At 41.3% G+C, this 26,054-nt stretch overlaps 1 protein-coding gene across 1 annotated transcript in view; it reads right to left on the bottom strand.

The window, feature by feature from the left end:
* Positions 1-553: 553 nt before the first annotated feature.
* Positions 554-26,054, bottom strand: part of HGD (homogentisate 1,2-dioxygenase) — a 43,393-nt gene continuing 17,892 nt past the window's right edge. The window contains exons 5-14 of the mRNA XM_029940709.1: positions 20,297-20,356; positions 18,500-18,591; positions 17,324-17,358; positions 16,414-16,493; positions 15,490-15,589; positions 13,318-13,442; positions 10,845-10,949; positions 8,442-8,568; positions 3,960-4,141; positions 554-900 (exon numbers count right to left, since the gene is read on the bottom strand). Of these exons, the coding sequence (XP_029796569.1) occupies positions 751-900; positions 3,960-4,141; positions 8,442-8,568; positions 10,845-10,949; positions 13,318-13,442; positions 15,490-15,589; positions 16,414-16,493; positions 17,324-17,358; positions 18,500-18,591; positions 20,297-20,356 (1,056 nt within the window). The 3' untranslated portion in view covers positions 554-750. The remainder of the gene's footprint in view (positions 901-3,959; positions 4,142-8,441; positions 8,569-10,844; positions 10,950-13,317; positions 13,443-15,489; positions 15,590-16,413; positions 16,494-17,323; positions 17,359-18,499; positions 18,592-20,296; positions 20,357-26,054) is intronic.

Below are 26,054 nucleotides of genomic sequence, written 5' to 3' on the forward strand. Positions count from 1 at the left end.
TACTCTGTAGATGACACATAGCAAGGACTGCCAAATGGACTGATCAATGAATGAATAGTAAGGGAGCTAACTACTCTGGTTTGACAGGCCTGAGGGTTTCCTAGATATAGGGTTTTCAGTGGGAAAAACAGGGCTGATGATCCCCTTACTGAATGATGCTCACTCATCAATGATGTGGCTGGGCTTCTTGTTCACAACCAGTTATACTGGCTGCTACATAACTATCATAATTAGCCTGCTGGCCTTGCTGCCCATCTGTTTTAGAAGACATTGCATATCTGGAGCTCTGCTGACTCCCTGTGCTTCCCTATGCCTGGGACCTTGGCATTGGCTTCAGCCTCAGTTCATGGTCCCTATATTGGCTTGTCCTTCCTTGTGGCTTGGTCTTGTGGTCTGTGATAGACACCTGGATTTGCACTCATGGAATAAAGGCATTCAGGCTAAACTCATGTATATATAAACTTGAACCAATCTCATGGACTACCCCCTGTCCTGGCCACTACAGGTATGTCTCATTGTGACCTGATTGCAACTAACTGCTACTTCCACAGAATACCAGCCAAGTATTTATTGAAGAATTAAGCTGACATAGAATTTTTCAAAAACATTTCTACAAATGTCTGAGTTACTTGCCTGTGAAAAGATGAGTAAGCATTTTAACCAGTCCCCTCCCCCATAATGTCAGAGGGCATGGGATTCTACACAAAACCACACAAATCCATTTTTAATTAGGATAGCAATGTTTCAGTCTCAGTTAGGTCCAGCTGGGTTCTTGGAATTGGGGGTGAAGTGGCTCTTGAGAGGTTCCCAGCACTTGTAGTAGTTCTCATCCAAACAATTAGAGGTCTTGAGCCCCCACTTGGTGACAGCCATACTTAGAGAAGACTCAAACATAAATGCCTGTAGGAAATGGGGGAGAGAACAAAAAAGAAGTGAGGTGGTTAATAAAATACATTTGATTGGATGTCAAGAGAAAAAATGTAGGTAGGCAGAATCTTTGAATAATATATCATGTGTGCTAGCCCAGTGAAGACAACAGGCTCACACCTTGAGTTCTGGCTCCAGCCCTACCACTTACAAGTGAGTAAGACCTGAGGCAAGACCCTTAACTTCTTCAAGCTCCAAGTTTCATTCTCTACAATGGAATTGGGCATGTAACCATCACAATGTCCTTGCAGCATTATGGAGATAAACATGCTAGATCCAAGGGCAGAGGTGGGAGAGTTTTAGGAATATTCATCTTCTTCCATCACTTACTGTGGCTAAGTCTCTGTGGGGAGGCCATAATCCCCATTTTGCAGAGGAGGAAACTATGGCTCCAAGTTTGGAAGTGGCTTGTCTTAAGTGATGGTAACAAGAAGTGGCAGAGCTGGGATTTGAGTTTTCTTTTGAAGGACTCTGGCCAGGAGATGGCCTGGGAAAAGGAAAAGGAGGAAAAGAGAGAGTGAGGAGGAAAAGGAGGAGGAGGAGGGAAGGAGGAGGCAGGAATGGCTGTAGCACTTTTAAAAACCCTACCCCAGAAGACTGTGATTTGTTAATGTTCCACTGTGTTCAGGAGGTTTTTGTCCCCAATAGAAAAAATATGCAAATGCTCTGTGCAGTTTAGACATTCCAGCTTCACCAATTGCTGATTTTCCTACCATGTGGCTTTTAAAAATAAACAAAAACAAAAACAAAATAACACCCTATAATTCTTATGTGTTCACATTACTGGAAATTTTAAAAATGTAGATGGACAAAAGCAAGATAAAAGCTGGGTCACAACCCAGAGAACCCATGTTAATGTTGGTATCTAATATACCAAACTAATATAATTAGTTTCAGGGAGATGATCATCCCTGCCTGACTTCTCACCACAGGCTTGAGGTGAGGACCGGATTAGATCATGTGGAACTACTGTGCACATTATTAAGCACTATTCAGATATAAGAGTTATTACTTTGGCTCTTCTTGTCTATTGTTGCCTCTTTGCTGCCTGCTTCTTAAGAAGCTAGCTGTTTGAATGGAGTAACAAAACCATATCCCAGCTGAGTTATGAAGACAGTATTATACAAAGTTTATTTATTCCAAGCTGGAACAAGGATAAGGCCTGGGTCCAAATTATATAATGGGAAATGGTAATGGAGACCCAAAGTTAGGTCTAGTTAAAGTGCTGGACCCTCCCCTAGGTAGTCTGGGCTCTCTGGATACCCAGGGTCTCCCCTGCCCTTAATCCCTTACACGGGAGAGTTACTTCTGGCTAGTGCTCCAGGCCCGAAGCATTTCCCAGAGTCTTGCTCCTCATAAAAATAGCTCTGTCCTTGCTTCATTGATGTAGAATACTGCTCCCTGATAACACTGACATCCAAAGCCAAATTGGGCACCAAAGATTACTGAGTGGAAAGTGTGGGGTAGCCCATGTACCTCAAAGAGCCCTTGGCTTATTTTTTATCTTTATTTATTTATTTATTTATTTATAGAGTGAGAGCAAGGGAGGGGCAGAGGGAGAGAGAGAGAGAGAGAGAGAGAGAGAGAGAGAGAGGGAGGGACTCTCAAGCAGGCTCCGCGCTCAGCACATAACCCAACACGGGGCTCAATCTCACAATCATCATGACCTGAGCCAAAATCAAGAGTCAGAAGCCCAACCAACTGAGCCACCCAGGCACCCCTGGAGTCAATATCTTAATTGATACTGTCAAACCATGTCTCAAAGAGATGTAGAGTTCCACAGAAATTCTGCAAAGGGTCTTAGGAAAGAGAGCCAAGGTCAAGCAGATGGGATTCTGCCCCCTCCCCCGCAGATCAGCTGCATCAACTCTGGTCCTGGAGTTGTTCAATTCCAAACTGCATTGGACAGAGACACATAATACTCTCTGTTTGCAAGCTGGACATGGAGTCAGGAAAGCCTGTGCTATTGATTTTAAAATCAGGTAGCATTGAAGGCATTTGTTTAAAAATGTAAGGCAAATTTGCATATGATTTAGCATAAAATTACTTTTTGTGGTCCATAAACTCCACCTCCAAGAATGCAAAAATAAAATAAAACCAAGTACCACAGCCAACTGCAATTGTGTTCAGCCTCAATGTTTATAGCCTGACACAGGAAGAATACAAAACAGATTTTAAATCCCATCAATTTCATCCCATGCCAAAGAGCAAAAGAAAATGAGAAAACAGCTGAGAACTACTTCTCACAAGCCCTGACTATAGTGAAGCAAAGGGTTTCTGATCCTCCTTGACTTGAGAATCCCACTGATGGTGCCATCCTGCATCCCTGGGTCCTGTGGTCCTAGAGGATTTTACCTCAAAAAGCAGATGATTCTGAAACACAGCATATACTCTGGGCTGCTTACAGATAAGAGAAAACCTCTTACATAGTATTAATAATGTTCCCTTATATTTGAACAGTGCTAGATAGTATGTAAGGTTAAATACAGCTACCTGCTGGGGTGAACATCACACCCATTTTACAGATGGGGGGGAAATGAAGCACAGAGAAGTTAAGAACCTTGTTCAGGATTATGTAGGAACCAAGAGCAGGATTTTTTGTTAAGCTGATTTTTATTTATTTTGAGAGAGAGATGGAGAGCAATCAGGGGAGGAGCAGAGAGAGAAGGAGACTGAATCCCAAGCAGGCTCCACACTGTCAGCACAGAGACCAAAATGGGGCTTGAACTCACGAACTGTGAGATCATGACCTGAGCCAAAATTGAGAGTTGGACGTTTAACTGACTGAGCCACCCAGGTGTCCCCTAAAAGCTAGTATTTGATCCCAGATCTGACTCAAGTCCAAATATCTTTCTACCCTACCACATTAGAAGTCTAGTATACCCCTAGGGGTGTGTGCATACACACATGGGCATATACACACACAGACACACATTATCCTCTCCTGAGTCCTTCTCCGTGACTTTGGAGGAATGTAGAAGTGGCCACTCCTCTCAACAAGGCTGTCAGAACCTGGAGTTTAACTTGCTTACCATGGTGCCATCAGCAATCCTCTCAGGTGCCAGCTTGGCTTTGCTGGCCTTCTCAAAGCAGTCAGCATCAGGCCCGTGGGGGGTCATTGAGCTGTGCAGGCTGGCTCCCCCTGGCAGAAATCCGCCTTGCTTTGCCTCATAGTGACCTTTGATAAGTCCCATGAATTCACTCATGCAGTTCCCTGAGAAGGTTGAAATAGTATTATTTGAATTATCTAAGGCAAGACCTGTAACATACCAAGACCTCTCAAGCATTATTTCTGTGGACTGTCAAAAAGAAAGGAGAATATGATACATTTTTTAGGATTAGTCAAGAATACAGATGGAGGGGAGAGCCCACAAAACATTCATTAAGGAGGAGCCCATGGTAGGCAAAACTCTACCTGATGGCCATGTGGATTGTCAGAGGTCTTAAGTTCCACTGCCTGAAACAAAGGATGTTGGATCTAAAGAAAATCATAGCCCAGACAGGAATTTTAATAATAATTAAAATGAAAGTCATAATAAAGAGTGGATGTACTCTGTCATCTCGGCTTAAAAGCCCCATATTAAAATCTTTCCCACATCTGATCTGATCCTCTCCGCAATAGTCCCCCAGTAGTACATGGTAGCACCATATTTCTAGTTCCCAATCCAGAAAACTGTAACGGAGTATGTATGTGTGTGTGTTTTGATGAAAGGGTCATATAATGGAAAGAATGTTGGATTTGGAGTTTATTGTCAAATGATAATCTGTGTGAAAGGATCTTAGTATCTGTAAAAACCAGTCCTTACGTACTATATAGTCTAACAAATAGTGTCTTCTGGAGCTGTCTATCATCTTATTTTCCACTCTCTAAAATGCCTCTGAGATTCATTCTTTTCTTTCTATTTCCATTGATATTCTCTTTATAGAATCCTAAAATTTTAAAATTGGAAAGGATCACTAGGACAGAAGAATATTCTATGTCATTCCTGACACATTACTTCCTGGGGTCTGCTTGCATGTCTCCTGTGAATAGAAATTTTCTACTCAACAAAGCAACCTACCATAATATTGAAAAGCTTTGGGCGATAGAAAGTTCCCTCATATTAAATGGAAATTTTCTTTAATATAAGTATGGTACATTGGTTTTAGTTGTGCTCTCAGGAGTCAACAAAATTTGACAAAAACTCACCATGTTCCTCCTATTTCAATCATGTTTCTATTGAAATAAACTTCTTTAGCAAAACAGCAATATAGTTAGAGCAAGAATTAAAGAAACACAACACCTGAGCAAATTTAAGTGCCTTTCTATCCATTCACCCATCTACCCATCAATCTGTCCATTCCCCATCCCATCTGTCTGCCTATAGGTCTATCCCACATATATAATTGGACACTGTGCTAAGTTCTGTGAGAGAGTTGAGTAAGAAATAGCCCCTCTCAGTTACTTTCACAGTTCATTCTGTGACAGTGCTGAGAGTGCAGATCGTGAACAGAGCAGGGAGCTCTGGCATTGGCAACCCTTGCAAAGCTGGACATTTGGCATGATAAGTTCCCTACATGTAAAGTATAACCAAGTGCCAAAATATTTCTGTCTTTGACTCAGCAGTCATTTTTATCCTGCCTAGGAAACAAAATTCTGCTGCAGGCCCCTGTAGAAAAGGTAAGACCTGGATCATGGCTCTGCTCATTTCTCCATGAAGCAGAAGTAGAGGAAAAGAAGCAACTATAAGCATAAAGTGTCTATATTTTAAAAGCAGTTCTGCTCATGACTTAAATATGCTGTCACACTCCTCAATCTAGTATGTGTCCTCAGGGTCACCTTCATGGCTTAATTTTAAGAAGAAAGCAATACAGAATCAGCTTTGATCTGAATATGAATTTAGGTAGCAATGACTTTGGTGATGACATTTCTATATCATTTTCTGTATTTCAAAGGGCAGGGAGGGTAGACCTTGCCTCTCTGATTAATGCTGAATCCAGTTGACTAAAGTACATTAAGAAGACTGGAGGCAATATTTCTACAGAAATAATTCTTCACTTCTCCTATAAAGTCAGATCAAAGTAGCAAAGATTTTGATAATATTGTTAAAGCAATAGTTTCAATATCTCTGGAAAAAATAATTTTTAACTTGGGGTTCTGTGGTTTTCTAACTCAGGCAACCATACCTTTCTGATATATATCTATTCTGGCCAAATGTACTTGAGAGTCTCAAAACGTATAAGAGGCATTTCACAAGGTCATTTGTTTCAGGCAGGCTGAACTACAAACCCAAGTCCAGGAGTGGCTGGAGAGCTGTACCACAATAGCAAACGTCTAAGTTAGATCCCTCTATTATCCTTCTCCCTGGGTGGGGAGATAAGCCATAGGCCAGTGTTTCTCAACATGTGACCTGTGGACCTTCTGCTTCAGAAGGTTTTGCTGACTTGCTAATTCAAAATGCAGATTCTGAGGTTCTACCTCAGAACCAACTAATTATACTCTCCCAGAGTGGGTGCTGGGGGATACATTTTTTTTTTAAGTAGGCACTCTAAGTGATTTTTATATCCCTAATGTTCTGAAAGTGTGGCTCCTGGAACAGTGGCATAAGCATCACATGAGGGCCTGTTGCAAAGGCAAATGCTCAAGCCCCACCCTGGACCTACTAAAACAGAAATTCTGAGGGTGGGGACCAAGAATCTGTTTTAACAAACCCTCCAGGTGACACTGACATAGATAAAACTTTGGAAACTACCGCCTCAGGTACATACAGCAGCCTCAACACAAGAAATCTGTGCAATAGCGAATTACCAAGGACTAGCATTGGAGGTACAGGCTAGGCTAAAGCAGTTCTGGGCAGCAGGTCTTGTAGGAGACTAACGTCCGGAACAGTCAGGGCCTGTGATAGCCTTGATAGTCTTCAGAAAAGATGATAGTTTATTTTGATTCTTTTGACAAAGTATTTGGTATCCATGTGGTGGTTAATGATTTTATCCTTTTCTCTACCCTAATGGTGTCACCTGAAAAGGGTGGTGCTGGAATTTGACCATAAAATGGCTTTCTTTCATCCTTAAGGCCCTACTTCTCCACCCTCTATAAATGCCTAATTTACACATTCAGTGCACTGTTATATCTTGTTGAGCTGAGGTACCTGGGAGCTGGAACGTACAGAGAGGAACCTTATATATAAAGAAGGCCATGAGGTTGACTAAGGAAAGAGATTTATTTTTAAGAATGTTCCAGCTGTGTGGTGCCTGGGTGGCTCAGTCAGTTAACTGCCTGATTCTTGACTTCAGCTCAGGTCATGATCTCACAGTTTGAGGGGTAGAGCCCTGTATAGGGCTCTGTTCTGAGGGTATAGAGCCTGCTTCAGATTCTCTCTCTCTCTCTCTCTCTGTTCCTTCCCTACTTGCTCTCTCTCTCTCTCTCTCAAAAATAAGTAAATAAACTCTAAAAAAACAAAAACAAAAACGTTCTAGCTGAAATGTACCTCAGTCTTTCCAGAACTTTATGTACAAAAATGCAATTTCCAGGAAGTGGAATTGTACATTGGCCTTTTAGGTTGGATTTACAGCTAGCTATTGCACAATTTAAAATGCCAGCTTCATTAAATATAGCCATGAAATACCTTATTCATTCTTGGTGATGCACTTACTAATTAAATAAATGTTTATTAGAGGCATATTGTGTGCTGGGCACTGTGCTAGGCACATCGGTTACTGGTAATTAGTGTTTGTGTGCTCTGGATTCAGATTGCCTTCAATTAAACCCTGACTCCACCACTTAACTAGATGTGGGGCCTTGAGCAAGTTACTCAATTTTTCCTAATTATTTAATCCTTTATGCCTCAGTCTCACTTTCTGAAAAAAGGGAATAATGATATTACCTCCCTCTTATAACGGTTTTGAGGATTAGGTGGGTTAATACTCATAAGGAACTTACAGCCATGGAAAATGGTTAATAATTGTTAGCTGCTAGTAATAATAGTAATAAAACAAAAATAATAGATTTAGTAAGTTCTCTTCTAGGCAACTAATACTCCACAGAAATCGCTTTTGGAATGGGGTCCATTCCCTAGTGTGGACTGCAGTCTATTTCATCCCACCAAAATAATTGGAGAAGGCATATTTTATTGGCTTTCAAGTCAGACTTAGATTAAGAGCTTTCCAAAAACAACAAAATAACCAACAGCATCCACCATTCTCTCTCCCCACAAAAGAAGAGTCTGAGATGTAAAGAAACTTCCTGCTTCATGCTTTATCAGCCTTTCTGCCTCTTCTCAGGGCCAGGGAAACTGGGCCATAGGCATTAATTACTTCGTTCTCAGAGTCAACATATCACTGCCATCTCCACAGAAGTCTGTGGTGTTTCAGCAGCTGCAATTCTGGGCAGCAGCGCTGGACCTCAGGGAGCAGGATCCTGAAGGCCAACCAGAGCATGATGTCTGGAAACACTTCAGTGGTATTCCCAATGGGTAACGTTCACTATTTTGCTGTCTCTTTGGTTTCCAATGTGGCTTGGGAAAAGAGAGACTTACTGTGGTAATAAGGAGGTCTGAAGGTCTTATCAGCAACCCCCCATCGAGGTGGGAAGATGACAAAATCAGCAACAGCCACCCCAGGGCGGACAGACTTGGCGGTCAGTACTGTGAAGATGGATGGGTCCTGTGAAAGCACAGGGAGATACTGAGCCCCCGATATAAGAGAGGTGACTGCTCAATGGCACACATGTCCCCCACACTGGAAGGGGTTTCTGAGTTGATGCTCTAATTTCTGATCAAACCACACAGGCCAGGCTAAGAGTTCTGGTCTTGTCGATGAGGTGCAGTAATCACTCATCTGACTTTCCCTTCTTGCTGTGCATGAAGCAAAATGAATTAACACCAGCTAAGAAGCTTTGGAGCTGCCTTCTCATCCTGCTGGGCCCCCGTTTCATGCAAGCGTTACCCTGCTGGTCTGAGAACCAGTTGTGCTGGCCTCCCAGCCTCAGGTCAGGGTGAAGATCTGGGATGTGCCACAGGGAGTTCTCAGCAGAACAGATGCTCCGAGTGAGGTGGAAATAGAAATAGTATCCAGCTTTTAGCACAGAAATAGAATGTGCTTCTCATTGGGGGCCTCACAGAGGTTCCAAACAGTATCTTCATTGGTTTCTTACCCTTATTTGACTCTCGGGTCTAAAATTCACCACTTACATCACTAGTTTGGATGATGGTAGTGTCGGGGGGAACAATATCATGGTTTTAAAATAACTTTAAAATCTTACAATGGAAAGATTGAGATTCAATTTAATTGAAATCAATGATCATGTTTGCTTTCACAAGGCATTCTAGGGTCTGGGATTCAAAGATGATTGAGAATCTATTCCTTGCTGCTTTAGCATTACTAGTGGTGGTAATGGTGGAGGAGTGCTGAAGGAATAAAACAGGTGCATGAACAACTAATCCTAGCAAGAGCAATCTAGCTTTATAAATAGAAACCCAAGGGAGTACAGAGACTGCCTACCTACCTGAGAGGACCAGGGGAGGCTTCGGCGAGGAGGTGATATTTGAGGAGCATCTGGGGAATGAAAGGAGAAAGAAAGAAAAAGGAGGGAAGGAGGAAGGAAAGATGGAAGGAAGGAAAGAGAGGAAAAGGCATTTGAAGCACAGAAAACATGAAGGACGTCAAAGAGCATAGAGATTTTGTTAAGAGGCAAGGAAGCTAAAGCCCAGGGTGCATTGGCAGAGGGGAGAGGGGCTAACTAAGAATTGGTACTGGAAAGATGAGTCCAGGGCCAGATGGTGGAGAACATCAGATACCATGCTTCAGAGCTCAAATGATCCTAAACCACAGGGAGGCTGCAAAGGTTTTCTAATGCAGTGGTAGAATGACCAGACCTGGATTTTGAAAAAATAACTGTGGCAGCAGTAAAGAGATTGAAACTATGCAAAGGCAAGCCAAAAACCCAACCCTATTGCTGCGAGACTTTAGACTTCTTCATTCGTCATGAGAAACGATCTGAAACTGTTAAAGAAAAGGTAGTGAGGCTCAAATAAAGATCTATTAGTGTCTTGGAATCCTTTTTCATGCTGTTTCAGCTTGATGCCTCATTTTCTTTTCCCTTTTGGTTTTGTTACGAGTTGTTGCTCTTCAGAAAGGTAGTTTTGTCCCCCTAGAGAAAAGCTGAACTGGCTCAGAGTAATCTTTCTGTCACTGGTTCTCTGGCTTCGGCTCTAATTATCCCTCCAGCTTGTGGGTTAAGATAATCTATTATAAACTAGGCTGCAAAATGAACTTTCCCTCAGGATCTCAAAGCTAGCACTTTATCATGGATGTGGGGTCTTGGGGACTTGCCCTGTAGATCAGGGGCCTATTTGTGGGTCTCTAATTGAGTGAAAAATAGGACCAAGTTCACACTTTAGAATTCCTTGGTTTAAATTCAAGCACTGAACATTCTGAGGAACTTTAGAAGAGGGCTGTCTGCTCCATCAGTGCTAAAAACAGACAGGAATGGAGGCACTGGAATAGGCAGCTGGACCAAGCAGACTCAGCATTTGTAAGCAGGACAGAGAACTTTCCAAATCCAGAGATGTTCTTTTCCCATCACTTTATCACTAACATTAGCAGGTGGTTTTCTTCTGGGGGTACGTTTTCCAAGGAGAAACTAAGTTTTTAGGCATTTATGGGAGTTGCTGTGATACTCTGTGTGAGAACCGAGCTGTGTTCAAGGGTCAGTGTTACATGGCAAGTGTGGCTTTCCCATAAGCTTGTTATTTACTCCTTCACCAAAGACTTACTGCAGATGATTCAAATTCCTGTCAGCAAAATGATGAATGACTATATCTTGGGCTTCCAAGGGTGACACTGGAAATGTTAAATCTGTGAACATCAGGGGACTACTATGGACCCCCTCCCACCCGAGGGCTGCCCTATTGCCAGGCTTCTCCATGGTTCAGACTTACTGCGTGGTCAAAGGCCACCGAGTTAATGACCATGAAGTTCTCCAAGTTGTACTTGTAGGGGGTGTAGTTTCCATGCCAGGCCACAACATTAAATGGGGAGACATCCTGATCATACACAAAGAAAAAAAAAAGCAGGAAAGGGTAATCTTAGTACTTAATGCTTTTGTAGCTATGATTCCACAGTTTGTACTTGGCATCACTGTCTCTCTTGATTTGATTCTGTTTGCATAATCTAATAATACCATCCTTTGGGAGAAGTATAACCCTGAGTCATGTTGTGGTTGCTTCACGTGCCTTCCAACTATCCCTTGTTTAGCCACTAACCCTATTTTTCCAGTTCATAAGCTGCAGCTGCCTCAGATCACATGTGCAGCAGAAGCACAGTGCATTCACCAAGTAGTGTCTTTTCAACAATTTTTAACACGGTTGTGAGAATCTGTGCATGTCAGCAATTCTCAGACAATCTGGGCCACTGTCTGGGTTTCCTGGTGTGGAGGGCAGGCAGGCACTTGCTGTGAATGCTCTCCAGGTAATTGCTACCTAGAGGAGCTTCTGGTATACACACTTCCTGGGTTGGTGAGTGCAGGAGGGGGAGAAGGGTTCTAAGAGTTGCAGCCACAAGGATTTGAGTTTCCAGAGCAATCCTAAGGTGATGTTCATGGAGTAGGAGAGGACCGGTGCTCTGTTACAGGAAGGTAGTCCCCACTGCAGTTATGCATCTGTTCTGGAAACGGAATCCAATGCAGAATGTTCTAAAGACTTTATTGAAGGGACTACTCAGAAGGATATAATTAGAGTTAAGTGAACGGACTAGAGATGGTGAGGTTTCTGAGTCTCGCAAAAGTGGGACAATATTGCCATTCCTAGGCCTAGGATATGGGAAGAAGATGTTATAGGATTCCAGCCAGAGCTAGAACCATGAAGAAGGGGCCACTCAGTGGTGTGCTGGTATATATTTAACAATTGCCTCTCTGGAAGAAAGTTTAAAAGTTCTGTTTTACAGCATTTGCTAATTTCTGGGATATAAATACTCTCACCATGATAATTTTTGAGGTACTAACATGATGTTGCTGAACACAAAGCTGGCAAGAATGTGTATATCAGCCCTTGCATGACAGTATGAATAGGCACCAACACACCACAAAGGCTACCCGACAGGAGCTGAGATCATGGAGGGATGAAGTCCCAACAAAGGAAGAAGCAGGGGAAGAAAACCCCAACTTGTCGTTTCTCCTGCCCTCCAATTTCCTATGAGTACCTATTGATGGTTGAACCCAACCAAAAGCCAGCTAGGGAGCCCATGTAGGTCAACCTCTCAGGTGACAGGTCATGGCAGAGAAGGGATAATGGATCGGTGTGGGAACTCACACAGGGAATAAGCAGCACAGAGCCCGCTTGGAAAGTGGGAACCCATGGAGCTGCTGGCTGCCTCTAGAATGATGGTTCTCTCACAACTGTATGTGAAATATAATATGGAGAACATGCTTAAAATGACCGTAGGTTTCCACACTCCGTTCCCAGAAGTTACCATGTTTTCCAGGCTGGAGTAACATTGAAGGATCTGCACTTTAAGCAAGCCTCCTTCAGAATTTCTAAAGCAAATGGTCTCTTAACCACATTCTGAGAAATCCTGACCCAGACAAAATGAAGGTGACAATGTGTCAATAAGGCAGGCAATTAACTCTCAGGGGTTAATTTTAAATGCCAAACTAGTTGGCCTCTGTGGATTAGCATACCCTTGAGATGCTGTCCAAGGAAAATAATATGCCTTGAAAAATATAAGCAGTATGTCAAATGGGCAAAAATAATGCTAATAAATAATTGTAAACAGAAGAATCTTTGGATTATTTTATTTATATGATTACCTTCTGCTAATATATATTCAGTATATTAAGTAATACTATGATATATCTAGTATATTATAGATTACATGTTATGTTATTATTTATTAATATATCTCTAATAAGAAATAAACCTTTGCTTATCTCCTGAGTTTGCAAGGCTGGTGGTGAAAACTAAGTCAAGCTAACGAACTGAGTTCTACTTGTTTTGTACCAGTCATGGCTTGTATTTGAAATATGGTGGATATCGGTAATATAAATCATGGATGACCTGCTTGTTTACTTATTTCTCTTTTTAGAACAAACTGTCTTGCCTGTATATTATATTTTATATGCCTTTTATAAAGATCTACATATTTCCAGGATTTTTATTGCTTGGTGAATAGAAAGAGCATGACCTTTGGAGTCAAAGAGATGTAGGTACTAATGCTTATTTTGCCATATACTATGACATTCAAAATATTATTTGTCACCCTCTTTCCATGACTATAAATGAGACAAATAGTACTTTATTTGTAATATCTTAGTGGTATGGTAAAGATGAAAGGATATATGTCAAGTACTTAACACTGGCCTTAGTAATCAGTAGGTGCTTAATATTCCTTTCCTGTCTTCCAACCCTCTTACTTTACCTGTTTAGCAGCAAATAACTTGCCCTGGTATTTATTAATCACAGTGTAGCCACCTGGCACTTGGCGATCTTCATACCAGGCAATGGGTATCAAAAAATCACGGGGATTGGCCAGGCCATTGGCTCCTATAACACAGCAACCCAAAAGTCCTTTAGACACTTGTGAAATCATATAGGAAAGATGCCTACAGTTGCACAAAAAGAAAGGCTCTCTTCCATGTCAAAAGCCATTCCACAATTTGTTTTCATTGTTCAAATGCTCATTAGAATCTCAGTCTGGTGCCCTTTTACCTCCTAAAAGGAAGGTAAAATATTAGGAAAAAGATTAGGAAAAAGATTCATGAAAATCATCATCATCATCAACACCAGCATCACCTCCTAAAGTTGTAGAGTAAATATGGCTTATCAACCATGTGACCTGTGTTATTGCATCACTACAGGTGAGTGGAGAGGATGAGGCTAGAAAAGAGGCAAAGGGAAAGTCTGATAGAATACTAGAACTTTTCTCTCATGAAAACCATGATGCTTCTAGAACTCATCTACAGTTTTTGACCCCAGTAAGGAAGGGTTACATACTGTTGCCCCAGGCATACCTTTGTTCCTCAGACAGAACTCAGAATCAATCCAAGTCTGCAGAACTGCTCTCCAGCCTGACAAATCTGTCTGCCACTCAGGGAAAAAGTATTCAGGACTTGCCTGTTTACCTTTGCTTAGGAGTGAGTGTTCCCTTCAGAGAAGGAAAATAAATCAAAAGACCAAAAATAAAAAGTATAAGTGCAAAAACATAATTTAACTCTGAGAGGAGAGACCTGGGGAGTGTTTTATCATTTTCAGCTCCTGGGGTTAAAAAATATAAACCCCCAGCTGGTTAGTAAATTATATATATTTTCCAGAGGGTACATGTTCCATGGAACCTGGAGGCTATGCTGGCTGTAGAGCAGCAGGAAGCCAGACTGAAGTGGGAAGAGCGGGTGGTGAACAGGATGACAGACGGCCCACCGTGGCTCCAGCTGCCTCTCTGCTGCCTCCCACTTTCCTCTGACTATTTGGATCTCCCCAGGGTAGTGACCAGAAGGCACATGCTGGCCTGTCCTGTTTTGCTCTAAAAAAGCTGTTGACAAAGAAAGGAAGAACTGGGAGGTGTGGCCACCACCTTCAGCAAACATTCCAAAGATGAAACCAAAGGCCCATTTCCCCAGCCCCTCCTTTAACTCCAAGAGATGTTTTGAGAACAACTCCTCCTACCACCTTCACTTCTCTCCTGCATCTCCTGCCTCCAGTTTGCCAGAAGAATCGGGGGTGGGGACCTTGATTCACTTTTGAAAGTTTTAATCTGCCTCTTAGAGGCTGTGGTTTCTAGCTCCTTCATACTTCTGAGTTAGCTGTGCAGATTTTGTGGGATGTGCTGAGTAGACTATCCATCCATCAGCCTGTGTCCTTTCCATAGGAGTATAGCCCTTGCTGTTTTTATAGCTTTCCCCTACTTTATCATCTACACACACCCTACTGACTTAAGAAAATGATCTCTCTCCTACTCACAAATCTCATTCTCACATGTATGTTTTTGTTTAAGCAGTTCCCTTTCCTTTTATGTTTTCTCAACTCTTCATCAAGGATTAGTCAAATCTCATCTCTTCTGTAAAGCTGTTCCTGGTGGCTTGGCCCCCCAGTAACCCAAACTTCTACATCCTTCAGGGTATACACTGTGTAACCAGAAATCTATTATATACTGTCTGCTCTCCAATGGTCTATATATCTCTACTCTAGAGAGAAATTTATAATGGATTGGCTTTGGTTGTTCACTTTTATGTATGTATTTTATGTGAAGAGGGTTCTGTAACCCTTGAAAAGATTCCTGTCATTACCGTCAGCACAACATAGAGCCAAGCTGATGGGTTGATACACTGATGAGCTAATTAATGATTTTATTTCATCAGTTGAGTCAGCCATGGCACAGAATCCCTGAACTTAGAGGTCTGAAAAAAATGTCTGGGGTTGCTTAGGGAGTTCTAATAGGTTTCTGAAATTCTCAACTACACTTGGTCTAGAGAAGTTGTCTAGAGAGGAGAGTTGAAATTTGAGTGAAATAATGAGGGGAGAAGGATATGTCACTCTCATGAAATTATCTGACCTATCTCTCAAGGGAGCTTAAAAGATTGTAGGGAAGATTTACCAATCGGTCCCAGGTCAGGCAACTCAAAGTGGACACCGTAGACCTCGAGGATGTAGCCCCTGGTCTCCTCGAAGACATCTATGCTGAACCGCATTCCTCTCTGGAATGGGAAGCAGACACTGGTGAACACTCCCAAATCATACCTGTAGCTATAAAGAAGCTGTCCCAGAGCCACAGCCAGTCCCACATGCAAAAGTAAAGCTATAGTCTGTTGAGGAATGTTTGAGAGGCGACCAGCTCAAAGATGAGTTAAAACGAAAAATTTAGGGGCATCTGGATGGCTCAGTCACTTAAGCATCTACCTTTGACTCCGATCGTGACATCATGGTTCCTGAGTATAAGCCCTGCATCAGACCCTCTGGTGTCCTCATGGAGCCCACTTTAGAACCTCTCTGCCCCTCCCTCATTTGCTTTCTGCATGCTCTCTGTCTCTCAAAAATAAATATATACAAACTGAAACAAATTAAAAATAAATAAATAAATAATTGCTTAAAACAAAACAAGCAAACAAGAATGAAAAATATAATTCTTAATCATATTTGTGACCCAAACCAATTCTAGTCTAATCTCTCATTGGACTCAGAGATCCCAGTGCTCTGATATAGCCACATTTTAAAGAAATTAATCTTCACTGCACCCCCTCCCCCAATCCATATGAACAGAACCTTGTCTAAAGTATATATAAGTATTTAGGAAAGCAAATTGACAATGCTCTTTGCTTGGTGATTGTGCCTTATTTTAAAACAAATCAGGAACCCAAGCCTGCTTACCCTTCTGCACAAGAGCCTTCTGCATGACTAAAACTCCCTCTCCTTGCACAGACACGATCCACCAAGAAATTTTAGAGTTGGAAATAACAGCAGCTGCAACATCTGATTACTCCCAAATTAGGGAGAGGCAAGGGAGAGGGGACACATCACCAACCTGAATGACGCAGATCTCATTGGGCTGCACAAGCATCTTGCCAAATTCAGTATAAATGAGAAGTTTCCCTTTCTGGGGAACTAACAAAAGAGATAGGGCAGCAGTGAGCAACTCTTCCCATGTGAGGACCACTTCATGAAAAGCAAAAGGCTCAAGGGCTGCCCTTGATTTTCATTCCAAAAGAAAAGAGCTTTATTGAGTCTCATGGAGGGAAATGTATATTCTGACAACTTAGGTTAGCGATTTTACTACCTAGAAGAAAGTGAAAGAAAAAAAATTGCCTCTGTTTACTTTTGAGTCCCAAGAAAAACACTTGTATAGGCACAGTTTTGTGGATTGACCAAAAAGGGCAGCAGAAATAGGATGGAAAATCATTGATTTCTGATAGTTCCAGCAAGAGTCTGGCGTTTGCATATCTGATGTCGACACCAAAATGTTGATTCAAATGATCAATACTGAAACCATCAAATAGAATGGGCAGACCAAAAAAAATCTCTAGTAGACATTCTGTTTTAGGTATCATCGTGAAAATTTATATTTAAACTGCAGATATCAATGACAGATGGTCTATTGTTGGATGGGTTTGAAGGCAAAATAAGAGTTATCTTGGTAAGTTAATCACAGGTTGGTATTACTCTTTATTTCCTTTAAGTTGCCAGATTCCTGATGTTAGAAAGGCCCAGAAGAATAGGCAAAGACAGAGACCATGAAATAGAGTAGGGGCTTTGAGGTACACCAGGAATCTTTTCCAGACCACCAATGGCCTCTAGACCTCAGTTTGCAGACTGGACTACATAAAACAGACTGAAGGATAAAGGAAAATAATATGTATAAAATAGACAAGTAGCTTGGGGTCTACTACAGTAGTAGTAGTCGAGGACCAATTCATGGTGAAATCTTCAGAACTTACCAATCAAGAAGTCACCATCTGAATTGTAAAAACATCTGAAACATAAAGAATAATTCCTGTGATCTTCAGTTTTAACACTGTCCAGACAAATTAACTCACACCATAAAATTGTTTACTACCCACCATGTGCCAGTCTCAGTTCTGGGTATAAACTGGTGAGTAAAATGACCCAATCTCTGCATTCATGCACCTTACAGTCTAGTAGAAAGTCAGAGAGCAATCAAATAATTACAGAACTGTATCATCACAACTGTCATGACACTATGAAAGTCAAGTTCAGGGGAATGGAAGAATAATGAACCTGATCTAATGTGAGGAGTCAGCAAAAGCTTCCCTGAAGAAGAGATATTTGATCTGAAATTTGGAAGAATTATCTAGGCAAGAGTTTGGGGAATGGGGAGAACATTTTAGGCAGAAAGAACAGTGCATACAAATAAGTTCTCTGAGGCAGGAGAACACATGCAGGTTGAAAGAACTGTATGAAGGCTACTGTGGCTCAAGTGAAAAGAGAGGAGTGGAATGATATGAGGCTAGACCCAAAGACACATCTTCAGAGACTTGTCATGGCTCAGAGAATTTAAATGACTTGCCCAAGATTACTCAGCCAGGAAGAATGGAATTGGGTTTGGATATAACATTCTGTTTACAGAGGTAGCATGAAAAATGGCCATGAAATTCTGCTTCCCCACGAAAAGGCAGAATGCCATTTATGTATTTTTCTGGTTAAAAATTTCCAATATGTAAGCTCCTCTATTGAGGAATGTTAAGTTTGCACAATTATTAGCTGGAGCCAAAGTCTGTCAGCTTGACCCACCACCAGCTTGTGGCCCTTAATGGCTTCTCATGCAGTATGACTTTGGATTCAAGAACAGCCCTGGGGAACTTTAAGAAATTAGAGGTATTCTGACCCAAACCTGGTTAAAGTCAAAGTGCCTCTTGGACTATTCCCCTGCCCAATGCCCACCGTCTCTCTTCTATTTGCATCGTTATGTGACATTCTTGTTTATGTTACAAGAGTTAGTCAAGACTGAAGTGCTCACTTATTTTTATTAATACATGTGTATCAATGTTGCTCTGGAGAAAAAACAATAACATAAAACAACAAGCTGGCTTTCACCTTCTGGCCAATAGCTCTTAGGGAATGAGGATGTTCTGCCCAAGCACTAAGCCACTTACCTGTTCCCCATGGAGGTGTTACAGAGGAAAATATGGATGGCAAGCCCATTGTTAGACTTCATGTCTCCAGCTCCACACAAAGTGTGCAGGCCCTGGGAGAGACCGCAGGAGAAGGAAGGGTGAATATGAGTATTATTTAAGAGGCCAGCCCTCCTCCTGGTCCCTGAGAGCCATGAGGCAAGGTTCTACTAGGGTGTGCCCTGTGGGACAAGTGAGACATTTGGGGTCCAGCCTGCCTCTGGAGAGCCTAATATTTACTGTTTTATGTTTGGTAGGCGGTGGTTCACCCTAGATGCCAGCTATGGCCCTAGATCTGAACTCTCAGTAGCTAAGATGACCTTACTTGGTATTTTATCAGTTTGGTGCTTAAGATTAGTCTAGAGGAGAGTTTCTTTTGGAGGTAAAACTAGGCACCTATGAGGCCTAGGGAGGAAAGTTTCCACATTAATGCCCCTCAAATATGCCTTACCATGTAGGCAGCCCTGTGCTTATACATAGGGTCAGCCCTATTTTTTCCAGAACTGGGAAGAGGAAGCATTCTGACCAACTGTAATCCTCTCTGCTGATAATCCACAGTCCAAGAAACCTTAACACCTGGGCCTTCTCAAAACTCTCAGCCCAAAACCTGCAGATGGGAAGCCTAAAGGAGAGAGCTATGCTCCTTCAGATAGCCATAATTCACCCACAGTGGGGGATTTATTTTTATATTTTAACTCAGTTTACCAGTTTGGGGTCTATTTAGATGAGTCTACACAGAGCTTGGAGCACTGAATATAGATAGGAATTTGCATGATCCAAACAATTTGACTTATGGCTGTGCACCTGGGCTCTCCCTAAGTAAGCCATGGGCTGAGGTTGGTCTGTAAAGGCCTCCACTGGCTTCTTTGAGCTCCCTTCCTTCCCCCCTACGATGTTTGCTCTGAGCACAAGTGTTCCAATACTCCCAGCCCTTATAACTACCAAGCAGAACTTGTGATCAGCATTGCATTAACTAGAAGTGTCTGCTTGAGTTGATGCTATTCTAGCCCAAGGGTCCATTTCAGAAAGTTCATAAACTTGTCTGGGGACAAAATTATGTATTCATTTTGACTAATCTCTGAAATGTATTATTTCCTTCAGTTAATATGAATGTAAGCAACAAACCACAGAAGTATTAGAAGTGCCTGTAACCTTTTCACTGATAGATAGAAATCATGGGTTTTTTATACCACATTATAGTTCTTACTATAGTATATAGTCATTAGCTATTCCAGAATACCATTTATGCTTATACTTCTAACAACCATAGTTATTAGATATTTTCATAGATCTTGTGATTTAGCGCATTAATAAGGAAGCATATATGTTACTATAAATGAAACCAAACTTGTTATTTTAATATTTGTATCATTGTATTTCAATATAACCAGCTTCTTTGTAATTTTATGTAACTTATTCTATGCATTTAAAAATACAACATTTAACAGACTATTAAAGGAGTCCATGGGGGGGAAAACGGCTAAGAAACCCCTGTTCTAGCCAAAAACAAAGAAATCTGAGGTAGGTCAATGTTCAATTTCCACTGGCCATTCTGATGTTGTAAGTAGCGTACCAGTGCCCTTTGGTGTCAGGGGCCATACGGTACCGGTACCGTAAGTAAGACATCGCTCGGCCAGCCCCGAAAGCAGAGGCAGGTGGTTCTGTCTCTGCCGCCTGCCTCTCAGTCTGCTTCCACTTGGCATTCGGCCTGAAAATGGCTGGATCACTCACTAGGGAAGAAAGGAGAGCAGAGGGCAGGTGTGGATGGTGTTGACTTACGCTCACAAAGTCCACTTTCTTCTGAGACACTTTTGGAATCTCAAATGGCTTCCATCGAAGCTGGAAAAAGATACACATAACGGGACAATTATTTTAGAAGGGGAAATCATAGTTTCTCTAAACAAATAGCATTGACTACACAGAAAAAGGACAGCTGTTTCTTCCGTGTGGCTCTGACTACTTGTAGTTCTGTTCTTTTAAAATTAATAATTACTCATTATTTCCCAAAGGATCTCATTTGGGTTCTCTGTGTGTATGTAGTGTGTGTGTGTGTGTGTGTGTGTGTGTGTGTGTGTGTAACCTATAGGTACATATATTGTTTTCATTCTTTAGCACTTTTAATTTGAAAAAATAAAAAAGATCATTGCCTCTTATTTCAGAGGCTGTTTGTTTCCTTTAACATTTTGCTCATGCACATCAGTGAGTTTTGACTGATGCTGCTTTTTCTGCTATTTATAATCGGCTTCCTTTCCTGGCATGCCAGCCTCTCTGTGTGGGCTCCTGACACTGCAGGGGAAGGTTCTGCTTCTACTTCCAGCCCTGGGAGTTTTGAATTACTTCTTTAAAGAGAAAGAAAAAGCACCCAACTGAGGCTGGATTTAGTAAAGGCAGTACCAAGGTTCAATTTCTACATCAAACCCCACGTTTGTCTCCAGGCCACCTGACAGTTCTGTTTAAATCACAACAATCTTTAATTTAATAACGAAATGATCTAAGGAAGTGGGGGAGAAAAATCAGCAGGTCTAGGACCTACTAAAAGTGTCAGCCCAGCACTTATTAATCAACTTGGCAGCAAGCCTGACACAGCCAGACTGGCAGCTGATAAACTGAGCAGCCTCAGGACATCGCATGAAGTGACCTGCGTCCCGATGGCTGGCTCCACTGGCCGCAGCACCTGGTCAATGCAGGCGAGGCAGGGCCTCTGCTAAGTCATGGGGCTCGGCTCATTTTGTATTTCAGAAAGGCAGCCAAGTGGGAAAGGAAAGGCATCGAGACTATTCTGTCTCTCTGACATACACATTCAGGCAGGAGTCTTTACTTATTTTTATCATTTTCTTAAAGTTTATTATTTTTTTAAGAGAGAGACAGAGAGGAAGAGGGGGAGGGCCAGAGAGAGAGGGAGACACAAAACCCAAAGCAGGCTCCAGGCTCCCAGCTGTCAGCATAGACCCAGACGCAGGGCTTGAACCCAAGACCCTGAGCTGAAGTCAGAGGCTTAACTGATGTAACTGCCACCCAGGTGCCCCAGGAGTCTTTATTTTTTAAAAGCAAAGCATGATTGTCTCATTTGGGGACTACTTAGAAAGGATGTAAAATGTTGATTTGAAAGACATTGTTGAAATCATGCCTCAGAAAGAAGGAAAGGTTTAGGACTAATTCCATTAAAGATGATATTTCCTGGGGCAAGAGGGGGAACCTGAAAGCAAGGATCTAGGAAAGGGTTTCTCATCCTTGATACTATCGACATTTTGCATTGGGTAATTCCTTGTGGTGGGCGGCTGCCCTGTGTAGTGTGGAATGTGTAGCAGCATCTCTGACAGCTATTCACTAGATGCCAGCAGCACTCCCCCAAATTGTCGCAAACAAAAGTGTCTCCATATGTAGTCACATGTCATCTGTGGGACAAATTTTACCTGGTTGAAAACCACTGACCTAGGAGGATATTCTCCTGACTTCAGGAAGGAACACAGATAAGCACCACTAGCTTTTTGAGAGGAGGTTTTGATCTACTACTAGCCACTACATGCTGCTTCCTTCTACAGTAGCAATGTGCAGAGTTTGTATACCCAGGAAGATTGTCTGGAAGATTAGACTACCTAGCATCTTTGTCCCAAGGATACAAAGAGTCATTTCAGATTTCCCAGTGAAAGGGATTTAACCATCAGATCAATGGTTGTCTGGGCAACCTTTAGACCTATCCATAGATTCTAAACCTGCTTACCCATGAGTCACACAGAAGATCTTTGAGACCCAAGACCAAATTAAATCGGAATCTATTCAGTATTTTATAAAAGCTTTATTTTATAAAACCTCTTCTAATGGGGCAGCTATGGTTTAAGAATTGGCACACCCAGTCAGATATTCTGTGATTCTCGTATTGCTGAACCAAGCATCATGTTCAGAAAAGTCCACTCAGTCAACCAATCAATCAGTCAACTAAATTGGAGTGTCTTCAGTCAGATGTGGCAATAACATGCCAGCTACAAAATAGTAAGAATGTTTAAATAATATAAGTATAAGGATTTACACACCTAAGAAAAGAGAGCAAGAAAAGAGAAATAAATAAGAGAAAAAACAAGAAAAAGAGAGAGAACAGAAAGAAAGAGAGGAAGAAAGAAAGAAAAGAGAAGAGAAAGGAGAGATAGAACTCCAGTAACAGAAGAACTTTCCTATCTTTTTAGAGGAACTTTCTGATTTGTTGCACTGAAACAACAACTTTGTAGATCTTATTGAAATTGAAATACCTGTGTGGGTAGAAATAAAATCCTAACCTCCAAAGAGGAGTTTTGTTTTTTTGTGAGTGGGAAAAACTGAAACCAGAGAGGTTGAGAAGTTGGTTGGGTGATTTGTGCTGGTCAGTTTTTCAGTTTTCTGTAGCACATCAGCTCTCAATTCATGGGTAGAGAGCCAGAGGACACAGGTGTAAAGGCACCTGCATGATGATGTAGGGAGCATGGCTTCAACAGGGCCCCCATACTAGATGAGATAGTAACCTTGAAGAACCTTCCCTAATGCACAGAATGATGCCCTTCAAATGATAGAGACGGTATAAGGAAAAATAATTTATCTGCTAGGTCTGATGGCAGTAGATTGCACAAGATCTATATTCAATGTATTATGAAGGATTATAAAAGCCCAAGCTCATTCTAGTAAACACAGTACCAACAAGAAGTAGCCAGCTTTTGATCTTCAGGCTAGAGATTTGTGTCAGGAGCTTCAATGTGATATGTTGTTGAGTGTGAGGAGGGAGATTTGTGGAGAGGATAAACAGTAAGAACCCATGAAGTGGAGGGTAGAAATATCTCCTGCTAAAGCCAGATATTGAGCTTAATTGCATGGTGTGAAAAAGTAACCCACTGATCATAGGCCAGCCCAAAGGGGCTGTGATGGGGCTGAGCCAGGGAGGACACCTGGATCCTGCTACTGCCTCTGTTTCCATTTATTCTGTGGCCTCAGTCAAGTCATTTTCTCCCATTGGATTTTGTATCTCTTTTTACATGTAGCAGTGGGGTGCTGTAGGAAACTACAATTCCAGAATTCTCCTCAGAGAGGAGCTTCTTTAAGTGATAAAGGATGCTTGTTAATTGATTTAGTCCTATAATTTCTTAACATTTTATTTTATTCATACTATATATTATTGCTAAATACCTCCCCAGAATTTAATTATTAAACATTTAAAAAACAATGAAATCAATTATAGTGCTTAATGTAATATCTTGACTATAGAGGATATTAATAAATTTCTGTTGAATGATTGAATCTATGAATAAATAAATATAAGACACTAAGGACATTTCTAATATGTCAAATAATAAGACTGAAGCATATTTGTGATATTACTTGGGGTCAAATGACATTCAGGCAATAGTAAATTGGCAAACATTTCTAAAAGTCCAAAGAACTTTTTCTAGAATGTAAGGCAATTTTTATATTAGAGAAATCGTCAGTTCTTCCATATCCTTTCTGATTTTCTGTCTAGCTGTTCTATCAGTTGTTGAGACAGAAATATTGAAGCTTCTAACTATAATTGTGAATTTATCTATTTCTCCTTTCAGTTATAACATTGCTTCATATATTTTGCAGCTGTATTCTCTAAATTCTATTGGAAAATAAACTTTTACTTGCATGAAATGAGATCACTAGAAATGATTTGAAAAGAATCAAAGGAATTAAACATTTAGAATAAGACATTTTAATTTTTTTATTTTTTATTTTTTTAAAAATGTTTTTATTTATTTTGAGACAGAGAGACACAGAGCATGAGCAGGGGAGGGGCAGAGAGAGAGAGAGGGAGACACAGAATCGGAAGTTGAGCTGTCAGCACAGAGCCCGATGCGGGGCTTGAACCCACGAACGTGAGATCATGACCTGAGCCGAAGTCGGAGGCTTAGCCGACTGAGCCGCCCAGGCGCCCCTAGAATAAGACATTTTTAAAAATGGTTGCTTTTATAAGTTTATTTATTTGGGGAGGGAGAGAGAGAGAGAGAGAAAGAGAGACAGAGAGACAGAGAGAGAATGAGTGAGGGAGGGGCAGAGAGGAAGAATCCCAAGCAGGCTCTGCACTGCTAGCACAGAGCCTGATGCAGGGCTCAATCTCAAGACTGTGAGATCAGGACCTGAGCTAAAATCAAGAGTTGGATGCTTAACTGACTGAGCGACCCAGGTGCCCCAGAATTAAATATGTTTTAAGGTTCCCAAAGGAAAACACAAAGAATTAGTGGCAACATTTAATTATCAAAATTTAAAATGCATGCTCAAGAATGAAAAGAAAATTAGAGAATTGACCTCAATATTTCTAGAGTCAGAAGATCAGGAGTTGGACTGGATTAGAATGTCTGAGTATCACTTTCAACTAAGAGTCTTTGATTTACTGAAATTCCCTCCAAAATTGCCTGGGACTCAACTAGATTGGATGAGTTAGATATTCTCAACAATAATGGCTGACCAGAGGTAGACATATCTTTAGAAGACTATACCATCTATCTAAGAATTTTGGAGTACCTGTAGATTTAAAGTGATCACAATGTATAACTAATTGTTAGCAGTAGGTACGGGCTAGGAGAGGCCCAGGCTATTACACTACAGTGAGTTTTAGTCCAGACTAGGAAAGGTGTGTGTGTGTGTGTGGGGGGGGTGAATAAAATAAAATAGTGGCTCACTGAATTCTTCAGTAAATCTAGTAATTTAATAGAAAAGCCAACATGGTTTATGTAGACAGAAATCAGGCTTTGAGAGGCCCACGGAGTTCTTTGAGATAATAGGCAAGAGTACAAGTAAGGAGGATTCAAGTTACTCTACGTTATTTAGGCTTTCAAAGGTCTTTCATGAAGCCACAAAAATGATGAGAGTTCATAGGATTTGAGTGACATTTTTTCATAAATAGAAACCTGGATTCCCAGTTGACCTTGCCCTTGAATGTAAAACTAAGAGCATTACCTCCATTACTCAGCACCTCAGGTAGAGCAGGAAACAGAGTAGTCACTCAATATTTTTTGGATGATATTTAGTTCTTATGACAACCTTCTGAGACACCTGATTGTCATCTCTATTTTAGAAGCAAAATAATGGTGATGGTTTGGAAAAGTTTTCTCTGCTAAGAATGGATACCAACATTCTCTCAGTCTCTCTTAGTAACCGACACCCTGAGTCCTTTAATCTCACCCTATCTTGATTTTCTTCCCAAACTGTTCATGATCTGCTTGGCTTCTGAACCCAGGCTTTGTCTCCCTTTAATGGTCTTAGACTTGGTCTTCCAATCTCACCCTTATTTACAGCTTCTCCAGTGCTAAGTTGCCTGGCCTGATCTCACTCCTGGGACCCAAAACTTGCTAAGGTTCTTTGGTGTTAGTATTCTTGCTCAAGCCCCTTATATTAATTCATTCAAATAATTCATTGGACCTCTATGGGTGCCAGGTTTTATGCTAGGTGCTGGAGATAAACATGACAGTCTCTGCCCTTTGGGAGTCTATTACAGAAGACCCTGGAAGTGTGGGCATTTCTGATAGGAAAATAAGGAAATAGATAAGTAGAAATGACT

The sequence above is a fragment of the Suricata suricatta genome, chromosome 5 (genome assembly GCF_006229205.1).
Source record: "Suricata suricatta isolate VVHF042 chromosome 5, meerkat_22Aug2017_6uvM2_HiC, whole genome shotgun sequence".
Classification (NCBI taxonomy): Eukaryota; Metazoa; Chordata; class Mammalia; order Carnivora; family Herpestidae; genus Suricata; species Suricata suricatta.